General features: G+C 31.0%; 1 protein-coding gene across 1 annotated transcript in view; it reads left to right on the top strand.

Moving 5' to 3' along the window:
- Nucleotides 1-20423, top strand: part of LOC148313882 (uncharacterized) — a 106378-nt gene that overhangs the window by 7409 nt on the left and 78546 nt on the right. The window contains exon 2 of the mRNA XM_088277750.1: nt 3511-3700. Coding sequence (XP_088133876.1) covers nt 3511-3700 — 190 coding nt within the window. The remainder of the gene's footprint in view (nt 1-3510; nt 3701-20423) is intronic.

Here is a 20423-nt window from a genome sequence, read left to right as displayed (position 1 = left end):
GGCTCACAGAAATAATATGAAATTAAAATATTTGTGTAAATAATAAAAACACAAATATTTCTCTTTATTTAAAAAAAAGTAATACATAACATGTATAGAGTAACATAAAAGAGAAAAAACGTTCTTTAAAAAGCAAAAAGTTGTATAATTTTACTAAATTATTTGAAAAATATCTTTATCCGTCTATCAACTGTCGAAAAATGACGTCCCATTACAAAAGTTTAATATCTTTTTTCGTAGCATGATAATTCTAGATATTTCATCTCTGTGCTTCATATTTTTTAACTAAAACGTTAATCGCACTGTCAACTGGAATTTCGACGAGACACGTACACATTTTCGGAATGTCGTGAAAAATGGCCGAAAAATAAAACAAGGCGGAAAACATTTCTGATGAATTTCGCTGCAATAAATGAGATCTGTCATAAAAATTGCTCTGAGAAAAATTAGTTTTTTATTTTTATTTTCATCTTTGCCATTCGATGTGCTATTTCGACCTCTCTCCTTATCGAATGTTATATATTGTGAATGTGCGAGGTACAAACCCCAAAGCGAATATGAATGATTCTTTTATACGATTCTAAGCAGCTTTTACCTGGCTTGGACATTGGACATGGATCGTTTGATGCGTTCAAATTCAATTTAAGAGAAATAGGTCATATGATACAAGAGTCTACAAAGGTAACGCATATAGAGGGTGTTTTTGAAGAGGTGTAAAAATTCAAATTTCCCGCAATAAATTGATAGTGGTATCCGCCGTGTGGCATGTCGCGCCATCTTGTTGAAACCACAGATCTGTCATATCAATGCCATTCAACTGAGGTACAAATAAGTCAGTCATTCATGATCATTCAATCATTTTAAAACGTACTGACAACCAATCAACTGACAGCTGTCAAATTTAAAGTCTGCAGTAAAAATGTTGCCCAGTTTCATAACCAAATCTCTAAACACCTTATACTTTATGTGCTTTTTATATATACATAATCCAATTGATAAACATACATATTTATTCTAAAATATTTTTTGTGCTTAATCTATAACTTTATTATAGTGAATTCAATAAAATTAATAAATGTAAATAATATTTTATTTGCTATATCATTTTTTTTAGGTAGGTGTAATAAAGGTGTTGTCCAGTTTCATAACCAAATCTCTAAACACCCTTTACTTTATGTGCTTTTTATATATACATAATCCAATTGATAAACATACATATTTATTCTAAAATATTTTTTGTGCTTAATCTGTAACTTTATTATAGTGAATTCAATAAAATTAATAAATGTACATAATATTTTATTTGCTTTATCATTTTTTTAGGTAGGTGTAATAAAGGTGTATAATATAATACATATTTTTTTAATTTCATGTACAGATAAGAAAAATGTACATTGGTGGGCATATTGCTAAAAAGCAATACTTCCAAAAACCAAAAATAATTTCATTGATTGATTCAGCAGTCACTTTGTGGTAAAATCTATCCATTTTTAATTAATGTATTACTTAGTAAATACCACTTCTTCTTAAAATCTACTATAACACGTTAACCAAAAATAGACTAGTGATATTTGTCAAAACGTATCACACCATATTTAGCTGTTTGGGTCAGAGAAGATAGAGGGTATGTATATAGTGCTTGAACATTAAAAAAAACGTAATTTACAAATCACTGCTGTATTAATTAAGCAACTAATTTATATTTTATTAAATATGTATGAATGTTACAAATAGATGATGATAGGGAAAAAGGCAAAAGGTAAAGGAAGTTTAGGAAAGATGGTAGAGGGTTAAGCTAAGGGATGAGGTTTGATGGACACTTAGGATTCCAACGACTTAAGTGGTAATGTATATCGTAGTCATTCAGGAGAAAGTGACCAAGTGTATTGTTTTACAAAAACGTGATCATTGACTATTTGATATCTTACTCGCTTAATTTGGCCCTGAAAAAAACCCAAAGAATTTTAAACCTGCAGGTATAATATATTGACTTGTTAAAAATGACTAACTGCATTGGTGTTTATTTTCTTGCCAAGCAAAAGTGACTCAAATGGCCCTCCTGAACATTTTACGTTTTGGTATATGGTCACTTTCTCCTGTACGACTGCGATATGTATGTAGCATAAAATTCGCACGTCATTTCATATGTGAATTAAATGATACACATATGACTTGCGAAAATTAAAGTATTGTGGTTGTTAATCATGGGTAGAATGGTAAATATTTCACATTATTTTTTGACATCTCATCAAAGATGAAGAAGAATATGGAAGTCTGGGCATTTACGGGGCTGACAACCGTTATAGGCTGGTTTTAGTGATCACTTTACACACGTGTAACATTCACCAATTCTACCCATTAGTGACAACCACACTACTCAAATTCTTGTGTGTTGAGTGATGACCTATGACGGTCGTCAGCCCCGTAAATGCCCAGACTTCCATTTTCTTCTTCATCGTTGATGAGATATCGAAAAATAATATGAAAATAACTCCTGTAATTGGAGATAATCCAGATTATGTGAACAAGTATTTGGACACACTCAAAATGTTGTAAATATTTCTCACTTCATAACTTATGTAAAAATTAAATCCAGCTCTAAAGGAATTGTAATTCAATAAAAGAATCCCCTTACATTTTTTTATATTTCATTACATTTTTATCATTCACTTTTGTCTGTTGCAAAGGATCTCTACTTAGCCAACCTTAAAGCCTTAACGAGCGAGTTGCGAAAATTCAAAGTCTTGAGTAATATCTTACATTCTTCTGTCACCATCTTGAGTTTGTCAAACAGCCCTTAGCTATGGAGTAGATGGTGTGATCTTTTTTATTATTAGGGGTGAACCACGAGGTCAACAGGATCAGATACTCAATTTCACTAGCGTGGAATTAAAATTACCTGGAAGCCAATAAAAAAAGGAATTTCAAATGTAGTTTCATTCATTTGTTAAAAATATACACAGTACAAACATTCATCTACTTTCAAAATCCGCCAGATCCAATTTTATTAGGTCTTAAAATAAATACTCTTTTGGAATGCCAATTGTGGGTTTTATTGTTTAAATTATTTATACACTCAAAACCCCTGCTAAAAATTAAATTATGGAAGAACGTTGTTATCATTAGGGTTTATGTACTAATTCTAAAACATTAAAATACTCATAGTTAGGTAATAGTTGATTTCCCTTCCCTTACGATGTCAAAAACTTCCACGCACTCCGGACACCACATAACCTAACTATGAGTACTTCAATGTTTTAGAATTAGTACATAAACCCTGATGATGACAAGGTTTTTGTCGAAACCGGTTGGAAAAAATGTACCAATGAAAAGTGGTTAAATCAAAGTTGTTTTATTTTATAAAGTTTATAACTATGTATACTCGTATAACTCGGAATTTTAACGTGTTTACGGTCATGCACCTCAGGGTGCTCACATCTGAAGTTTTTAGAAGAGTATTAATTTTTAATGAATTATTTATTTTAATATTTTATTCTTTATAATTTTCAGGTTAAGTTTACATTCGAGTCACCCGCCCAAGGCAACCGGAACTACATTCCTGTGAGTGATTTGTACGGGAGGAATTTCACGGATCCCAATGGAGAATTCCAACTCGAGCTGACCATGGGAAACCTGAGAACGGTTTATGCAGCAGAGTTCAGGGTCCCACCGGCTGTGTTTGGCGTCCATCCTGCTGCAGGTGAGTCTTTTAACCATAAAACTACAAGATCCAAAACATATCAAACAAAACGTAATTAAAAAATGCCTAAAAATGATCGTGCCGAAAAGACTTGGCACGATCAGATCACTCAGAACCTAAAATCTGGTGGTGTCAAAAGTCTGCTTAATCGGAGGACATGTATGACTAGATGTATAGAACAGGACATTTGTCCAACTTTTTCCCACGATGGCTATCATACCAAAAATTACATGTATTTTTTTGTGTGTAGAATTTACTCCCGTGTGGGCCATTTATATCAGGATACAGATATATAGAGGTCTACTTCTACCATATAAGTATATGTAATCAATCAGAACCTTAAATCTGGTGGTGTCAAAAGTCTGCGTCATAGGAGGGCATGTAAGGCAAGATGTATAGATGTGAAGGAGGCGAGGAGTGTATGTCAGGACAGAAGAGTGTGGCGTTCCATCTTTTTGCCTACCCCTTTTATTTTTAGGGGCTTGCCTGCAGGTAGGATAGTGAGTATAGAGAAGATAAATGTGAATACATCACAAATACCCAGACCAATTGAAAATAAATCTTTCTTGAATTTATTTTGTAATTCGCGGGAATCGAATCCGTGACACCAGTTTCGCAATGGAGCGTCTACCCAACTATGCCACGTTGCCTGTCACTACGCCACTGTAATAGCAAATCAATAACAATTTCAAATAGGATAAACTTTTTTATTAGCTTACAGCATTAAACTGAATTTAATTAAAATCACTGAAATCCATTGATACCCATGATTCCTGAAAGGCTTTAGTTCTTTTGATAAATAATAATTGGTACCGTATATTTCGTTCATTGGAGGTCATTTAACGAATTCATGGAAATTTCAGAGCGATTTCCAAAATAAACAATTAGAATAAACAGTCAGAAGCTGTTAATTCTGCAAAACAAAAAACTACAAATTACACAAAAGCACTTTGCAATTTTGTTTCCTTTGGATGGTGTTTATTTACACAAAGGACGAATTGAAAGCATTTGTTACGCAATCTTGAGGAAGTAATTATTTCTACAACTTGAGCTTAAATAAGCTCTTATATTATGCCAATCTAAATCAAATTTTGACGATAAAAACGTCCAGTAAATATTTGTACATAAAAATTAAAACAACACTTTAAGTTTTATCAATTAATCTTATTAGAGCATTATACTATTCTGTTTTAGAATTCATTTTCAAAACTTGTAAATGACAGCTAGTAATGTGAAAATGACTAATTTCTACAATACAAAAACAAACAAAAAAAACAAACATTTTTTATTCAATTTGTATTTTCACCTATTGGTAAGTACATCTGTAGTTCTGGAAACTATATAGGTACTTGTGTTTACTTCATTTCCTCAAAAAGTAATTATTTACTATTGATCTTTTTTCATATTAAAATCTTCGTGTTATTTCTCAAAACTAATGATAGTAAATTCATAAATTAATTTTAATTCTTGGTTTAAAAACATGATGAGCCTCGTTAAAAGACTTTTAAAAATCAGCTTAAAACGAATCCCAGGCATTAAATTATCTTCCAACCGTTTTCCCGGATCTGATATAGAAGCACATAGGCTTCTTGACAGACCTTTCTTGCAATGTAATTTTATTTTATGAGCTTAGTTGCGAAAATTAAAGAAAATTTTTGATAAAGTTATATCTGGATCTGATATATACCGGATCTGATATAGAAGCATATAGCCCTCTTGCGAAGTAATTTTATTTTATGAACTAAGTTGGGAAAATAAATAAAAAAACAGATAAAATTGTGTCCTGATTGCAAACCGGTACAAAAAATATTCGTATTTTACTTATTAAAATACCGGACTATGAAAACAGCTGTAATATGGATTAAAATAACAAAAAATTTAATGTCCACCAAATGTCGAAACACATTATTGTATATCGATTATTGATTTACAATTCCACGAATATCTGTGTTATAATTATCTTATCACATTCAGTGACTTCAGTATATAGTTTTCCCTTGTAAAATCAAAATAATTACCTTCCATATTTTGAATGAAAATACAACGTTGCCTCTAGAAATAATAAACAATGTTTTCGACCTCGATTAGAGCACAAATTATTCAAAAATGGTTTTTGGTATCAAAACTTTAACGTTCGCGGACTTAATTATAAGTCTTGTTACTCATTAACAATTTATACCTCCCTAATTCCTTCCTGTTATAAATTAAGTATAGACCTACATTGTATAGACCCTTATCCAATAAAACATTAAAAAAATACCAATAGAGGGAAGATAGTTTATTTTTTACACAACATGCTTAAAATAAACATTAATTTATATTTGAAGCACTTACTTTGTGATTTTGAGACTGATTAATCTGTCTCGATAAAGAAGCGGTTAGCTTTGAAACCCGTAGACATTAAAATTAAGTTATAATAAAATATTTATAGTGATTTTAAAACAAAGTTACATTTTAATTATATAATGTTTATTTATCTTTTAATCTTTATAACGAACCTTTAAAGGCGAAGTGTAAATGCCTCTATGGTTCACATGGCATATCGCTCACTCCTTTCAAGAACGTCATAAATCAAAAAACTTGATTTTTCAGGAGAACGTTTTTAAAGTTTAAAAATATAATACAATTTATTAAAAATTAATATCAAGCTACTTACTGAACTTTTTACCGTGCAACAGATCTTTTAAGGTAAAACCTGAAGGTTTTTGCTCCATTTGAAAAATATTTAGTGTATTTAAAAAATAATTATACAATACCTTTTCTTCATAATGCAAAAACAACACATTCTGCCCTGTAGCGGGTAAATATTATGTTAAAAATATGCCTCTTTTGCTGGGATATAGTACATTTTCTGGGCATTCCGAAAACATGCACAACTGAAAATTGACGAATTTTGATTTATGACGTTCTTGAAAGGAGTGAGCGATATATGTATTGTACAAAATAATTTTAAGTTAAATTTAAGTCAGATCATCACATACAAGTAAAAATATGATCAAATTGAATATCTTACTCGTCATCACGCTGCTTCTCCGCAAAGGTAGGCAGAGAGAATAGAACGTCACACCAATCTGTCTTTGCTAACAATCTTCTCATTTTCCACATGCATGCATCTCTTCTTATAGACCAGCCGATTATGGTGACTTCTGACTTGACTACTTTCAAGTAATTACTTGATAGTGCCAAGTTTTATTTCGTCTTCCTCTGCTTCTATGTACTTACTACATTTGCCTCATAAATTTTTTTGACTGTTTTTTCTCAAGTCATTCAATTCACATGCCCAAACTACCTCAACACTCCTTTTTTTATTTCATCGATAATGCTTATCTCAGCCTTGCATTACTTCCTTATATCACCTTTCGAACATCTATCAAAGATCGTTTTGCCGCAGATTAGTCTGAAGGAATGCATCTCGACTGCACACGGTCTACTCTTTTTACAAATTCCATGCTTCAATTCTATATATTTGGGTTGGGACCAGGACTTCATTATTTACTGCCAGTTTAACTTTTGCCGAAAGTCATAAAACATCAAATTTAACACTCTCCTTATCATTCATCGTTCGCTTTGTATTATACTAATGAATATGGTCAGAACGCTAGGCTACCATGCTGGAGGTCCCAACTTCGATTCCCAAGAGGGTTAAAATAAATATGAGTGATTTTTCAGTCTAATATTTATTTAATATGACCCTGGACCTGTACCTGAAGCGGAAGGCTGATCACCTTTCGTTCGTGAATCAAGATAACACAGCTTCTATATGATGCAGTGCCCCATGCACCATTGGGTGCAGATAAGGGTTAGAAGAAGAAGATTTAAAAATACCACTACATGACTACCGGTTTCGAAAAAAAATATATTCAAAAAAATGTTTTACATAAATAAGACGCCGTGGCGTAGCAATTTTACTTTAGTCTACAGTTGACCTGATGATGGAATCGTTATTCTGAAACCGGTAGTCACGAAGTAGTATTTTGAAGTGGTATTACACAAAATGAACGATGAATGAAAATGAAAGTGTTATGTTACCATATTACAAAGTAAACAATGCGTTTAATAAATAAATAAAAAACTGACTGGTTAAGAAAATGATTATATTTCCGATATAAACTTCAGAATATGTCCAGGAGTATTCGAACCTCGATCAGTAGGTACTCGTACGTTGCTATTCTCAGCAGAATTCTATACAAAGTTTGTTTACGCCCAGATGTTGATGTTATCATATATTCTAAATCGACAAACCCCGGGAAAGTGTCTTAACCTTTCCCTTACGGTGCTCAAAACTTCCACGTGCCCCGGTAATATGTGCATATTTGTACACTTTATAAATATTTATTTATTTATTTATTTATTTAAACTTCATGTACAGAAAATAAAAAGTACATTGGCGGGCTTATTGCTAAAAAGCAATATCTTCCAACCGACCAAAGACGGACTAGTGATATTGATCAAAACGTTTGATACCATATATAGCCGTTTGCAATCAGTGGGCAGATAGTACTTGAACATTTAAAAAAACATAAATTACAAATTGACATTTAAAAAGAAACATAAATTAACAAAAGACGATAATAAGGAGGGCAAAGGAAGAAGGGAGTTTAGGGAAGGAGGTAGAGGGAGGAGGTTTGATCGACAGTTAGGATTCTAATGACAGATAGTAATGTCTCAGACGTTTTTAAAAGTTAATACATATTATTGTCTGATGTAATAGATTTACAAATATGTGGTTTAAGAACGGGAAATATGTGAATATTCCTAAATATTGCTTTTATTGACTAAAATTGAAGTTGAAATGTAAGAGTTTAGTAATGTTAGCTCTGATAAGTGTCTGAAAACGAGAAATTAAACTGGCAGTGCACAACGAAGTCCTGGTTCCAACTCTAATGTATGGAAGTGAAACATGGAGTTGGCAAACGAAGGATGAAAGTAGACTGAATGCAGTCGAAATGCGATCTCTCAGAAGAATGTGCGACAAAACGATGTATGATAGATGTGCGAATAGTGAAATAAGGAAGGAATGCAAAGCTGAGATAAGCATTATCGATAAAATTAAGAAAGGTGTGTTGAGATGGTTTGGACATGTGGAACGAATGACTAAGGAAAGAACGGTAAAACAAATTTATGAGGCGAATGTTAGTGGGAAAAGAAGCAGAGGAAGACCGAGAAAAACATGGCACGATCAGGTATGCCAAATACTTGAAAGTGGTCAGGTTAGGAGTCGTAACAATCGGCGGGTATGTATGAGGAGATGCATGAACGTGGAAGAGGCGAAGAATTTTTGCAAGGACAGAGTGGTGTGGCGCTCTATTCTCTCTGCCTACCCCTGCGGGGAAGCGGCGTGATAGTTAGTTAGTTAGCTAAAACGAGAAAAAATACATCGCAAGTAGCCGAAATAGCTAGCGTAGCGACACGACCACCGCGTAAGACGATCTGCGCAATACTGGCGCAGTAAATACGCGACGACAAGCGCGTAAACAGAGAAAAGTTTGTGAATGGGTGATTTTATGCCCGATATTTTCACAAATTATTTATTTTTGCGACTTGAAATGAATAACTATGTTTTTTATGTTTTTCGCAAATAATTTGTGGCACATTTTATGAACTTTATAAAATTAAACAACTTTATTTTAACCACTTTTTTTTATTATTAGTACACTTTAACCTACCGGTTTCATGGTTTTTTACCGGAATAACTATGTATTGTAATACTTTTATGTAAAACATAATTATATTGCGTAGGATTACAAAAATTCTGAGCCCGTTTCTATTATATTTAATATTGATATTCTTATTTGAAAAGTCGAGTTGTAGTAAATACATATCACCGGGAGGGGAAGGTTAATCTCGGTACATACGACCCCCACGTAGAGCCTCCACCCCTCAGCCGAGTTAGAGGGCAGAAGTTAACCAAACACCACAACGTCTTAATAACTAGTATAAATAACGGCTTGGTCTGTAGCTAACTTTTAATTGCTTCAAAACTTGGGCAGGTATTCAATTAACTTGCTAACATTGCAAAATTAATACAACCTGTTATTGAAATAGTTGAATTGATACGTTTGAAACATTGTACATGATTATCGCACTACTGATGGTTCATGTAAATCGGAAAATTGGTTTTCTATGTAAGGTATTATTACTTATTTAAAAAATTAATATGGTAAAATAAATTATCCCTTCTGATAGGAGATACATATCAAAGATATAAATCCAATATATTTTAACGAAAAATGATGGAGGTCTGAGTATCCCAGGGTTAATGACTTGATATATATATTTATATATATATATATATATATATATATATATATATATATATATATATATATATATATATATATATATATATATATAAATATATATATATATATATATATATATATATATATATATATATATATATATATATATATATATATATATATATATATATTTATATATATATATATATATATATATATATATATATTTATATATGTATATATAAGTATATACATATATGGATCATTGTAAGTTTTCCATTCTATGATATTTTACCTCGAGTTTTTTGTTTTTTTTTTTTAATATTTGATTACAAGTAGGAGGACTCTTTTTTTGAATATATTTTGATGAAAATTTCATGATTAAAAAAGAATTGAATACGCAGTAGGTACTTTATATTTTTACCGCGTACGAGATGATGACCGGGTGATAGATTGCCTTGTTAGTGTTTTTCTCCTATCGCTTCTTCAGTATTTCAAAATCCCAATCTCTCTCCTCCCTTCTAAGGGTTGGATGTTTCAGGAACTTTCAGCACTTTATTTTATCTTGATCCTGGCAAACATACTTACCCAGAGTATGTAAAGTACCACCTTAAGGATGTTTGTGTACATCACGTTCCGACACGTACATACTCGTATATACACGTGTGCATAGATATTTTCGTACGTGTAAGAAGGTACTACGTTATACGTATTTGCGTACTAATTTGTAAGCCAAGGGTACTTTTGCTTAATATAGAACATCTCATGAACAAATAATCACCTGGAATGTGTAATGCAGTAGGTACTGAATACTGAAGTTCGAAATTTTTTATTTATACATTTTCGTACTTAATAAATTATTAACAAACTAACCATAACGCCTCTTCGCCGTAGGAATAGACGGAGAAAACAGTAAGACAAACTACTCTGTCTTTGCAAGCATGGTTTGCTTCTTCCACATTCACGCATTTATTCATAAATACCCGCCAATCATTCTCCTCCCCATTTGATCACTTACAATTTTAAATATTTGATTTTCCCAAGTTTTCGCACGATCTTTATCTGCTGCTATTTCCTACTACGTTTGTCTCGTAAATTTGTTTTACTCTACTAACCTTAGAGCAAATAAATTGTCGTTGGATGGTGACAAGTGATATATTTCCAACAATTTGAGTGTGTCGAAATATTTGTTCACAAATCTGGATTTTCTCCACCAAGAAGTTGTTTTTACATTTTTTTGACATCTCAACATAGATAAAGAAGAGTATGGAAGTAAATAGTCATAAGGTAAGTCTTCCATATTCTTCTTCATCTATGTTGAGACAAAAAAAAATCAAAAAAACTTTTTTTATAAATGGAAATACAAATCAATCAATCTGTGGAGGCGCATGGCAGATCACCTTTCCTTCAAGTTTTTACAATCAAGATAACACTACTTATATACCTTGCAATGCCTTAGATACCCTAATGTGTAAAGGCAACTACCCGTAACTCTAGTTGCAGCTGTTTGGCGTAACACGGCTCAAATCATTCTTATAGCTTGCCTCCATCATATACAATCACAGATTTTGTTCTTTCTCTTTCCTTTACCGAGATATTCATTATCCAAATAGCCGCAAAATTGAATTTATTTTATACATGTGTTGGCAAAAAGCATAATTTCAAGTTAACTTAAAACTCCTTTATCTCAAAACTACTGTTTTTAACTTGCGGCTCTTCGCTGTTGCACATTAGTACCATTAGTTGCAAAGAAAGTTAAAAGAAAATGTTCAAATAATCAGTCGAGTGTCTGTTTTTTTAAACCAATACTAAAGCTTATGTAAATAAAATTAATTAAAAACCCTTATCCGCACCCAATGGTGCATAGGGCACTGCGTCATTTAAACGCAGTGTTATCTTGATCGTTTACACATGAAGGAAAGGTGGTCAGCCTTCCGCTTCAGGTACCAGTCCAGGGTAATATTGAATTAATATTACGGTGAAAAAATCACTTATATTTATTTTATCCCCCTTGGGAATCGAACCCGGGACCTCCAGAACGGTAGCCGAGCGTGCTGACCATTACACTACGGAGGCGGACAAAAAGCTTATGTAACATAAATAAATTAAAATTATGTTACATTATAAATTACACGTTACATTAAAGTAATAAATGTGATATAAATTCAAAATAAGAATATATGAAAACAAACTTTTTTAACCAAATTACCGGTTTATCTTTTTTTTTCGTTCTTCCCTTTTCCAAAACGGGAACCCAAGCGGTATTTATATTATCAATAATGTTTTAATTATTGGTTTTCGTTGCTTCTATTTTTGACGAAATACTTTAACCATGAACAGTGCTCTCCCTCGAGTACGTACATACTTAAACTCAATACATTCACGTACCTTAAAAATGTATTCACCCTCTCAGAAAATATTCATCCCTCTGAAAATATGACTGAAAGGGAGTGTAAAAATGTAAGAAACGGCGAGAAGCGTCTGATAACTCACCAGCTTTAGTGGCAAAGCTTTGAAACGTGTATTGCCATGCATTAACTAAAATACAAAAAGGCTTCTCAGAATATTTGCGAATCTTATTCCTTATGTTTTGAAGCTGTGATGGAAACTAGGTTATATTTTATTAACAATTTCTAAGTTATTAATTTGAAAAATTTATGAATTAAGTTATGTTCTGTTATATTTGAAATTATTAAAAAATTTGTAAATTAATAGGTATTAAAGGTTTTTTTCAACAACGAAAACAGTTTTTCAAAACAAAATCGTTTTTATCCACATAAATAGCTAGAACATTCGTTTGCCTTTGTTTTTATTGTATTTTATGTTTTTGACTAATTGCTTTATTTTAATTACACACACACACATACTAGTCATTACAATATAATAAATACTCAAGTGGTAATAGTAAGTGTTTCATTTATAATTTATTCATGTCCTTCCACAAAGTGAATGCCGAAACAATAAATAACATTTTTTTAATATTTATTTGTAATTTTTTTTGTTTAAAGACTGAAAAAACGTATGTGTAAATAGTATTAAAAGTCTACATACTTATTTTTTTTTTTAAATGTTAATAATATTAGTATTTAACCACTCACCGATACTAATATTTCACTATACTAATAATATTAGCATTTTTGTAAAAAAATACAGTAAGAATGACTTACCACAAAGTAAATGCTTTTAATATTACTACTACTACTACTACTACTACTACTACTACTACTACTACCATCACGCCGTTTCCCCGCAGGGGTAGGCAGAGAGGATGAAACACTCTTCTGTCCTGACATACACTCCTCGCCTCCTTCACATCCATACATCTAGTCATACATGACCTCCGATTACGCAGACTTTTGACACCGACAGATTTTAGGTTCTGATTGATCTGATCGTGCCAAGTCTTTTTCGGTCGTCCACGTTCTGTTTTCCCTCTCACATTCGCCACATGTATTTAATAAATAAACTAATATTAATTGATAAACTAATTAGTATGTCTAATCGTGTTTCGATTAAATTCTTAGAAATCCACAAAATAAATGCTAGGTGCACCCATTAAATTAACGAATTTCATATTTGCTTTGTAAAATTTTACGTTTTTTTCTGATTTTTTATTATTTTTTTCTAATTTTTTAATGTTGGTTTTCTTGCGAAACTAAAAAATTCCTTTGGCTGAAGTTTCCCTTTAAATTTTTCTTTAAAATGTATGTATAAACTTAAAAGCTTACGATTTTCCCGTGCAGTTGTTATATTTTGGTCATAATTCACAAGTAAGGAAGCCAATTAAAACTTTTAATAACTCGAGGTTTAAGGGATACGATACTATTTTGAAGGAAAAATAATTATTTTTCCTTTTTTGAAGCCGCTTTAATTATACCTACATACTCTTACCATAAATTTTAAATTTTAACGAAGGGTTTCTTTAATAGCTCCTTTATTATTTTTTTACAATTTAAATTGTCCGCCTCCGTAGAGGAGTGGTTGGCCCGTCTGGTTACCATACTAAAAAACATGAGAAACCATCATATATTGTGTTTTATTGTAATAACAGCCTGACAGTGTCTGGATTCAATACTCCTATACACCGAATGCAAAACCGGCAATGATTTCGCGGAACATATCGATATATGGATTATGTAACTTCCTAACTATAAAGCAATAATAATTATAATATTTCAGGCTAATGCTAATTCTTTGTTTTTTTATGTTCGTACATATTTAAATAAGTACTTTTTGAAAAAATATTAAACTTAAAAGGAGAAAACATTTAATTTTATCATAATGTTTTCGTCTTAAGTCTGTAATTCAATTCCTAAGGGGGTGATTTTCACTCTCATATTTATTTAATATTAATACCCTTGACATATACAAAAAGTGAAAGAGTGATCACCTTGCCTTCATTTAATTTACAATCAAGATGTCACTGTGATGATATTATGCAGTGCCCTTTGAACCATTGAGTGCGAAATAAGGAAAAGTGGAAGTTAATACAAATTGGGTACCGAAAGCTGCTTCATTAAATATTTACTCTAATTTTCAAACTGAGAAAAAAACGATTAATTTATTTAATTATCAACTCAAAATGCATTTTTTCAGACATTGTATGATAAAAGTTTGAATGGTGATTTAAGGAAATAATGCAAGGCTGAGATAATCATTATCGATTAAATTAAGAAAAGTGTGTTGAGATGGTTTGGGCATGTGAATCGAATGTGTGAAGAAAGGATAATAAAACAAATTTATGAGGCGAATGTACTTGAAAATAGAAGCAGAAGAAGACTGACAAAAATATGACACTATTAAGTATTTCAAATACTTGACATTGGTCGGGTTGAAATAATTAGCGTGTACGTATGAGAAGATGTTTGAATTTGAAAGAGGCGAAGAATTTGTGCAAAGATAGATTGGTGTGGTATTTTATCCTCTCTGCCTGCCCCTATGGAAAAGCGTGTGATGGTTAGGTTTAAATGGTTTGTTATTTATTATGTGAGAAAAGTATTGATAGCATTGATAAAATATATCTTATTTTATTTCATATGAACTGTAAATTATAATATTATTTTTGAAATCTCAAAGATGAAGAAGAATGTGGAAGACCGTCATTGGCTGGTTTAAGTGATCACTTTAGACACGTGTTACATTCACCTATTCTACCCATTATTAACTACACTAACCATACTTCCATATTCTTCTTTATCTTCGATGAGATGTCAAAAAATAATATGAAAAATAACTCCTATAATTGGAGATAATCCAGATTTTGAACAAGTATTTAGACACACTCAAAATGTTTTAGGTAAATTAAAAATTATATGATGAGTAGCATCCTTAAGATAGAATACAGTCTCAACATAGGGCATGAGAGCGAAAACCGAGATGCGACGGGCAACGATCGCGTTTTTTTACAATATTTTTAAACCGTCTAGCAACCAACGGTTTCATTTTTCCTTATTCTTTAACAAAAGGAAAAAGCATAATTTTCTGAACAAAATTGTATGTCAGAGACACGCTTTTTAAACGGTATCCATGATTTATGTAACGACCCTATTAAAAATGCAAAAAATATTAATAATGATCCTATTTTAAACCCTTTTTCGCACCCGATGGTGCATAGGGTACTACAAGTGTTATCTTGATCGTTAACACATAAGAGAAAGTTGATCAGCCCTGCGCTTCAGGGCTACGTACCATTCCAGGGTAATATTGAATCAATATTAGAGTAAAAAATCACTTGTATTTATTTGAAACACTATCCTTATCATTCATCGTTCACTTTGTGAAATACCACTTTTATAAACACTTATTCGTGACTTCCAGTTTTGGAATAATCATTCCATGGTCAGGTCATTAAAATAAAATTATTACTGTTTGACATTTGTACAACAATAAAATTTTGAAAGAAAGAAAAAAGACAAATTAATCACGATGGGAATATTTTTGGACTCGACGTTAAATTTTGTGGATTATTTATTATGGGTAAGCTTTTATTAATTGATTTACTTATTTCTAATTCTCTACCATAAGCAAATTCAGAAAAATAATTATTATTAAGGCACCTTAGATGTTTTTTAAATTCTGATATTGAATTTACGCGATGTTTTTCCTATGGAAAAGGCTGGACAGTTGGAACAATTCAATTTGAATTTATAAACATGTATTTGTTATTTGTAAACAAGCGTGCTGACCATTACACTACGGAGGCGGACGAAGTGATGATCCAGGATTTCTTATTTTTTAAATGTGTTTGCAACTTATTTACGGAGAGCGTTACATTCGTGAGGGTATCACGTTCTTTCTAGACAGTAACTTGATAATAAAACCACAACATGTTCAAAAATAACTAAATTTAAGATAAGAGAATCCATTTCACCCGTAGTTCCCGGATAATTCTCAACCTGTGGCTCGTACAGGAAAACTTGACATTGTTTATGTCCAACTCCTGTCACGTCCTAAGCAAGGAGGAATAATGGTTCCCTAAGGATTAATGAATTGCTTTTGTAGCTGCAATTTGATGGAAGCATGTTTCAAGCATGCTAACCTTTGTATAGAAGGAACATAGATCAATAAGTGTGTCATTTTATTCTGTTCATAGCACCTAAAACAGAATAATGAACCACATTTGAGAAGCTAAAAGGGTATTTGATAAGTTCGCAGTTTTATCACTACATCGTTCTACTTAGCTTAAATCTTACCGCTTCGGATCCTTATGCTCACCAAATGGTGTATAAGGCACTGCACCAAAGTTATGTTATGTGAATTTCTTCTTCTTCTTCTTTTTTTAAATCCTAAGGATCTGTTTGTGCCTCCGCTTGTAGCTCTTGGGATGTTGACTCCCAGCTGTCTTTCCACCCTTTTGGAGGTCTGCCTGGTCTGCATTCTTCAGGGATTCCTTGAAGGAATGTGAATTTGATTTAACTTAATTCAAATAACAGCCAGCATTTGTAAAGAATCTATGAATATTACATTAATATAATATATAACATTCTTCAAATATTAATGCAATATAGGTGATTAATAATGGACAGAATAGTAAATGTTACTCGAGTGTATAAAGTGATCACTTAACCCAGCTAATTGCCAAGTCGTTCTGGGATGCTCAGACTTCCATATATTTTTTTAATAGTTGTGTTTTTATAATTTACCCAAATATTTCTGTGAGCCTAAGCGGCTCATTATTAGAAATAGGTATCAAATTGTGGCAGAGTAGGTTCGAACCGACAAACTCTGAAGAAGAGTCCGCGACACTAACCACGGGACCACAACCCGACACATCTTCTTCTCTATTATAACAACTATAGATATCTTCTTTATTATAACAACAATAGATATTTCAATAGTCTTATAATCTCTTTTAAGTAAGGAATCTAAAATCATTGCATATCTTCATTATTCAAATACTAATGCAATATGGATGTTCAATAATAGGTAGAATAAACAACGTTACACTGTAAAGTGATCACTTTAGCCAGCCAAATGCCAAGTCGTAAGCTCTGGGATACTCAAATTTCCATCTTTTTTTGTATTAAACGTGATTAAGTAAACATATTTTTATATTATTTTTTAACATCTCATCAAAGATGAAGAAGAATATGGAAGTCTGGGCATTTACGGGGCTGACGACCGTCATAGGCTGGTTTAAGTGATCACTTTACACACTACCAGACTTACCCGTAAATGTCCAGACCTCCATATTCTTCTTCATCTTTGATGAGATGTTAAAAAATAATATGAAAATAACTCTTGTAATTGGAGATAATCCAGATTATGTGAACAAGTATTTGGACCCACTCAAAATGTTGTAAACATGTTTTTGATAGTTAAATTATCTCTATTCACTTATACACGGATTTTCACTTATGGGCCATTTCAGCCACCTTTATTTCCGTGTTTCTCAAGTACGTAAGAACTCTTTTCTTTATGGAGAGTAGAGATTTTAGAATTTTCTATCTCCCTGCTACAAAATCTCATACAAGCTTACAATGTTGTCATTTGCTGCACTCGACTGCACTTCGTGTCGTCCACTTTGCAGGAACAAGGAATATTACACGAATAAATAATTTCTCTATTCGATAATAAATTTCCAGCTTTTATCGCAATATGAACACACCCTTTACCGTACTAAAATTTACAATGGACTTTTAGTGTTGCATATTACATAGTGAGAACAAAACATTTCCCTGCCATTTTATGGATTTTATTTTATTTAAGTGTTTTTTTACAACTTTGAGCTGGATACTTTTCTCAATTATGCTTTTAAACAAAGCTCAGATTTTGAAAACAAAATCTTGATGAATTAATTTTTTTCTTATATATTTTTATTGATACATTGTTTAATGATATCTCAACATCGATGAAGAAGGATGATATAAAAATCCGACGGATTACAGAGCTTACGACTTATCATAGGCAGGTTTTAGTGATTGTTTTAAACACGTGTAACATTTACCAATTCAGTTCAATTTTTTAGAAGTGATACATTTGTCATGTAATTCTTGCCTAGCTTCATGTGTGAGTTCACCCAGTATCTTTGGTTAATTTGAGTAAACTTTTGTAGGTATAATTATGATTTGATTGAAAAATCCTTTCGCATATTTTAACGACATCTTTGGTTTGAATTTTTTTTCCACTTACAGGAATTATTTGTTTTAAAATTAAAATCTTGGTGTGAAAAGCTTTGAAGTGGTGAGAAAATATGAATTTTCAAAAAAAAAATTAACACTCGAAAAAGTTTATATATTTAGAACCTATAAATAAAATATCTTAAATGTTTTTCAACATTTGATCTTTTCACAAGGGTGGTATTTAAAGGAGCTTTTTAATATTTTTCTCTTCTTACAAAGTCTTTAAGTTTTTCATTTGCTCAAATATTTCAATAAAGTGAGTCAACTTGACGTTCGTAAAAAGACCTAAGACTGAAAAGAAAATATGCTGCGTTTTTATGAAAAGTTTCCTTAAAAATGTTTAAGATAAGAAAATGTGATGTATTTTTTAAATTGTTTTACATTTAGTCAAAAAATAAAATTGAAATAACACATATCTTTCAAAAATTATTCCAAAACGTAGGATAAACTTTTTGATTAAATTCACAAACACATACACACACAAACACACATATATATATATATATATATATACATATATATATATATATATATATATATATATATATATATATATATATATATATATATATATATATATATATATATATATATATATATATATATATATATATATATATATATAGGGTCCGCCATCTAAAGTTTTTTTTTTCAACTAGTGCTTATTTCGTGAATGGTAACACTTAGCTCATGTCTGATTTGACAGATAATTAGTTTTATCCTTCCGCTAAGCGAATATGGTTGTGTATACGCTTGAACAACGCTGGGAAATATTGCGACATTCGACTTACAGAAGATGCCGATTTTGCCAAAAAAATCATCTTTTCGGATGAAGCTCATTTTGATCTTGGCGGGTATGTAAACAAGCAAAATTGTCGTATTTGGGGCACAGAAAACCCGCACGCATACATTGAAAAGCCGGTACACCCAAAACGAGTCACTGTTTGGTGCGGATTTTGGTCCAGAGGCATAATTGGGCCATTTTTCTTTGAAAATGAGCAAGGAGTGGCCGTTAGTCAATGGCGATCGTTATCGGGCCATGTTGAACGGATTTTTGTTCACAAAAATTGAAGAGGAGGATATTGGCAACATTTGGTTTCAACAGCCGCCACACAGCCACACAGCCGAAGCTACACTCGATGTTTTGCGCCCCATTTTCAAAAAAAAAAAGTTATTTGGCGGACCCTTTATATATATATATATATATATATATATATATATATATATATATATATATATATATATATATATATATATATATATATATATATATATATATATATATATATATATATATATATATATATATATATATATATATATATATATATATATATATATATATATATATATATATATATATATATATATATATATATATATATATATATATATATATATATATATATATATATATATATATATATGTATATATATATATATATATATATATATATATATATATATTTATATATATATATATATATATATATATATATATATATATATATATATATATATATATATATATATATATATATATATATATATATATATATATATATATATATATATATATATATATATATATATATATATATATATTTATATGTATGCATTATTTTCTTTCCTGCATAATTATCAAATATTTTAACATTGATGGTTCGTTTGTAAAATTGAAGATATTTTTGTTATTTTTGAGTGAAAAATTCTTGGCAAAAACACTCGTTAAAGGTGTGAGTTAAAAAAATATTTACAGTAGTGGATGAGATAAAGACTTAATTAATTAAATATGTTTGTATATGCTTACGAAAAATTACATATTTCGCTGTATTTTCTCTTTAATTTTACACGAAAAAC

The sequence above is a fragment of the Brachycentrus maculatus genome, unplaced genomic scaffold (genome assembly GCF_059751285.1).
Source record: "Brachycentrus maculatus isolate JH-2025_06_01 unplaced genomic scaffold, ASM5975128v1 h1tg000004l, whole genome shotgun sequence".
Taxonomy (NCBI): Eukaryota; Metazoa; Arthropoda; class Insecta; order Trichoptera; family Brachycentridae; genus Brachycentrus; species Brachycentrus maculatus.
The sequence above is the reverse complement of the archived record's forward strand: the minus strand, read 5'-3'. Positions and strand labels throughout refer to the sequence as shown.